Below are 3716 nucleotides of genomic sequence, written 5' to 3'. Positions count from 1 at the left end.
TCTGCAGCAACACAATGCCTGTGAACAAAAGCCCTGTGTTTGACAACTCGGTATTATACAGGTGAGACAATACGTGTTTAAGTAATTAATGTCGTGGGCAGGCAGGGCAATGCCTTTTCACAGAGGAGTTGGAGGATGGACAAATGAAAAACAGTCGTGACTGATAATTGACTGAGAACTATAACATTAAAGGATGACAATTACAGCCCAGGATTTAAATTTGAAGTCATGCATTGGGCTTGGGATGAATCGCAGCAGTGTTTGTTGACAATTGGAAGCAATTATCTCCAAGTTGGTTCTCCGTGATTCATGTTCCTGATTTGTCTCTGCCACTCGCTAATTCCTGATTTGTCTCTGCCACTCGCTGTACAGAGATAGACGAGAATCACTCCTGAAAAATTCGCTATACAGACTCCTGTGATTGTATCAGTTTTCTTTATTCTAGGCCTAAACTATAGGATCTGAAGTGTATACAGTGGCTATTTATGCCGAACAAGTATGAGTAAAAATTATTGAAGCCTTTCATAAAAACTTCCTTGTTTTTGACTTGGTATCAGAGTAGAGTTCTTCACCTCTGTGCCTGAATTCTCATATACCCCTCGCATCACGACTAAGGATCAACCCGAATCATCTTTTGTACCAGTCATTCATGTTGAATTAGAAAATTCCGGTTTCATCACCAATATCATCCTTACCGAAGTTAATTATGATGTTTGGTCCCAAATCATGGAAATGCAGATTGCAGGGCATGAGAAGCTTGAATACCTCACAGGTAAAACACCTATTCCGCAGGTTACTGATGCTGCCTATGCAAAGTGGTATGCTGAAAATCAAAAGGTCAAAGGATGGTTGCTGACTTCTATGTCACCGGAGATTATGAAGCGCTATCTTAGACTGTGTATCGCATGTGAAATCTGAACTGCTCTTGCTAAAGCTTTCTATGATGGATCAGATGAATCGCAACTCTTTGCACTAAATCAACGGGCATTCTACACCAAATAGGTTGGTCGTTCTCTTTCCACCTATTATGGTGATCTAATAGAAATCTTTCAAGAACTAGATCATCGTGATAGGATTGTAATGAAGGATCTCGAAGATGTTGTCACCTATAAAAAATCAGTTGAGAGACTGCGGGTGCATATCTTCTTGAATGGACTAGATGCAGACTTTGAACAAATTCGAGGTGAGATTCTTAGAAAGGATCCTACACTCGATCTTGAAGCAACTTATGCATATGTTCGTCGTGATGTCGTTCGCCAAGCTGCACTTCAAGGTGAACCTGAACACTCTGAATCCGCTGCTATGGTGGCTCGTCGGGGCAAGCCTTACCAATCGCAAAAAACAGATCGCACTTCTAGTCCGCCGAATCACACAACTGACCAAAATCGGTCATCTGGATCACAAAATCGTAGCTATGAAATAGGAGCTGCAAAATCAGAACGTGTATGTACTCACTGTGGAGAAACCGGGCATACAAAGTCACGTTGCTATGAATTAATTGGATATCCAAAATGGTGGGATCCTGCCAAGGCACCTCGCAAGCGAAATTCAAAGTCAAATCATCATGCTTTTGTTGCTGTGGTTGAGCCCTCCACCAACACCAGTACCACTGAGGAAGCCTCTTCTTTCATTGCCACTGCTGGGAATGTTGGTAAGTCTCTTCATACCTCTGTCACTGTTAGCCATAGTGAATGGATAATGGATTCAGGTGCCACAGATCACATGACCTTTGACGGTAAACATATTCAGTGCATGAAATCCTCAGACCACCATATGGTATCCATAGCCAATGGTACTCCCTCTCCCATGGTTGGAGAAGTTTCAGTTTCTCTTACCTAAAATTTGAATTTGGAGTCTGTTCTAGTTGTTCCTTCTCTTAATCATAACTTATTGTCTGTTGCTCAAATAACCCTCACTTTAAACTGTATTGTGATATTTTGGCCTAACCTTTGTGTTTTTAAGGACATTTGGACTCAAAAGGCAATTGGTTATGGTACTAGGAGAGGAAAGCTCTACTATCTTGATCTACTGCCGGCAAGCTCCAATAAGTTGGCTCAAGTTTCTCAGCTAATAAGTCTGACACACATCAGTGTTCAGAAGTCTGGTTATGGCATAGGCGTTTTGGCCATGTATCTTTTGGATATTTACAGAAGTTGTTTCCAAAGCTCTTTTCTCAATTAAATGTTTCGGATTTTAAGTGTGACATTTGTGAACTGGCTAAAAGTCACCGTGTACCATTTCCCATTAGTATGCATAAAAGTCCTACACCTTTTATGGTTATTCACTCTGATGTCTAGGGACCTGCAAAAACTTCTTCTTTGAGTGGAGCACGTTGGTTTGTTTCTTTTATTGATGATCATACTCGCATGACTTGGGTTTGTTTAATGAAATCAAAGAATGAAGTTAGTTCCCTGTTTCAGCAATTTCACAAAATAATAGCCACCCAATATAAATCAAATATTCAGGTTCTTCGTACTGATAATGGTGGAGAGTTTGTTAATCAAGACTTGAAACAATACCTGAATTTACATGGCATTGTTCATCAGACGACTTGCCCTTACTCCCCTCAACAAAACGGGATAGCAGAACGGAAAAATCGTCACCTTCTTGAAGTTGTTCGTGCTTCCTTGTTTGGGGCTCATATGCCTGTTAGTTATTGGGGAGAAGCCATTACGGCCGCAACTTATCTCATTAACCGTGTACCCTCTAGTTCACTACAATTTCAGACCCCCTTTGATGTTCTCCATAATACTGTGAGTGCCCCTACCATACCGAATCTGTCCCCTAAAGTTTTTGGGTGTGTAGCCTTTGTGCACCTTCACAAACCCTTGAGAAATAAGTTGGAACCCCGTGCCCTTCATTGCGTCTTTGTTGGCTATGCCTTGCATCAAAAAGGTTATCGATGTTATCACCCCCCTTCTCGTAAAATTTATGTTACTCATGATGTGGTCTTTCATGAAGATGATATGTATTATTCTGCCTCTGTGTCTCGACTTCAGGGGGAGAATAGAGATGAAATGGAGACTTTGCATCGTTCTTTGGACCTTGATCTTATAAGTGGAGATAATTTGGACACTAGGGGTAAATGTGACCATTTGGAAACAAGTGATGGTGACGCTGTAACTCACAGAGGTGATTGTCCAGATGGGCAGCAAGTTATGGAGAATGAGGTTCCGGATCAAATGGAAGTGGAAGTGCCATCTGTGTCTTCCTCCTCTCACGATGTACCACCAAACCAATTGTCTTCTCCAGCCGATTCCATGCCCGAGTCTCAGGTAAACTCTGAATCTGAACCTCAATTAAAAAAGTTACCAGATCGAGTCACAAGAGGGAAACCCAAAGTTAACTATGAACCTGTTCTCAACTCCAAATCTAAGTATCCCATAAGCAATTATGTATCCTACCATAGACTGTCAAATGAGAGTAAGGCATTTGTGAATCAATTATCTGTTGTAGCTATTCCTAACAGTGTGTAGGAAGCTTTGAAAGATCCTAGATGGAGGGAGGCGATGAATGAAGAAATGAAGTCTCTTCAAAAGAATTCAATGTGGGAAGTTGTTGACTTGCCTGAAGGGAAGATACCTGTTGGATGTAGGTGGGTATTCTCCATTAAATACAAAGCTGATGGAACCATAGAACGGTTCAAAGCAAGACTTGTCGCCAAGGGATATACTCAAACATATGGAATTGATTATATGGAGACATTCGCACCAGTG

At 41.3% G+C, this 3716-nt stretch overlaps 1 protein-coding gene across 1 annotated transcript; it reads left to right on the top strand.

Moving 5' to 3' along the window:
• Positions 1 to 726: 726 nt before the first annotated feature.
• LOC149188454 (uncharacterized) lies at positions 727 to 3476 on the top strand. Its single transcript, XM_089409962.1, has 3 exons — positions 727 to 837; positions 1003 to 1776; positions 2298 to 3476. Exons 1-3 carry the CDS (start codon positions 727 to 729, stop codon positions 3474 to 3476), a joined length of 2064 nt encoding a protein of 687 aa, XP_089266088.1.
• The last annotated feature ends 240 nt before the right edge of the window (positions 3477 to 3716 follow it).

Source organism: Pinus tabuliformis, chromosome 3_1 (genome assembly GCF_031772625.1).
Source record: "Pinus tabuliformis cultivar Carrire ecotype Pingquan chromosome 3_1, CPIR1, whole genome shotgun sequence".
In the NCBI taxonomy this organism is placed as follows: domain Eukaryota; kingdom Viridiplantae; phylum Streptophyta; class Pinopsida; order Pinales; family Pinaceae; genus Pinus; species Pinus tabuliformis.
The sequence above is the reverse complement of the archived record's forward strand: the minus strand, read 5'-3'. Positions and strand labels throughout refer to the sequence as shown.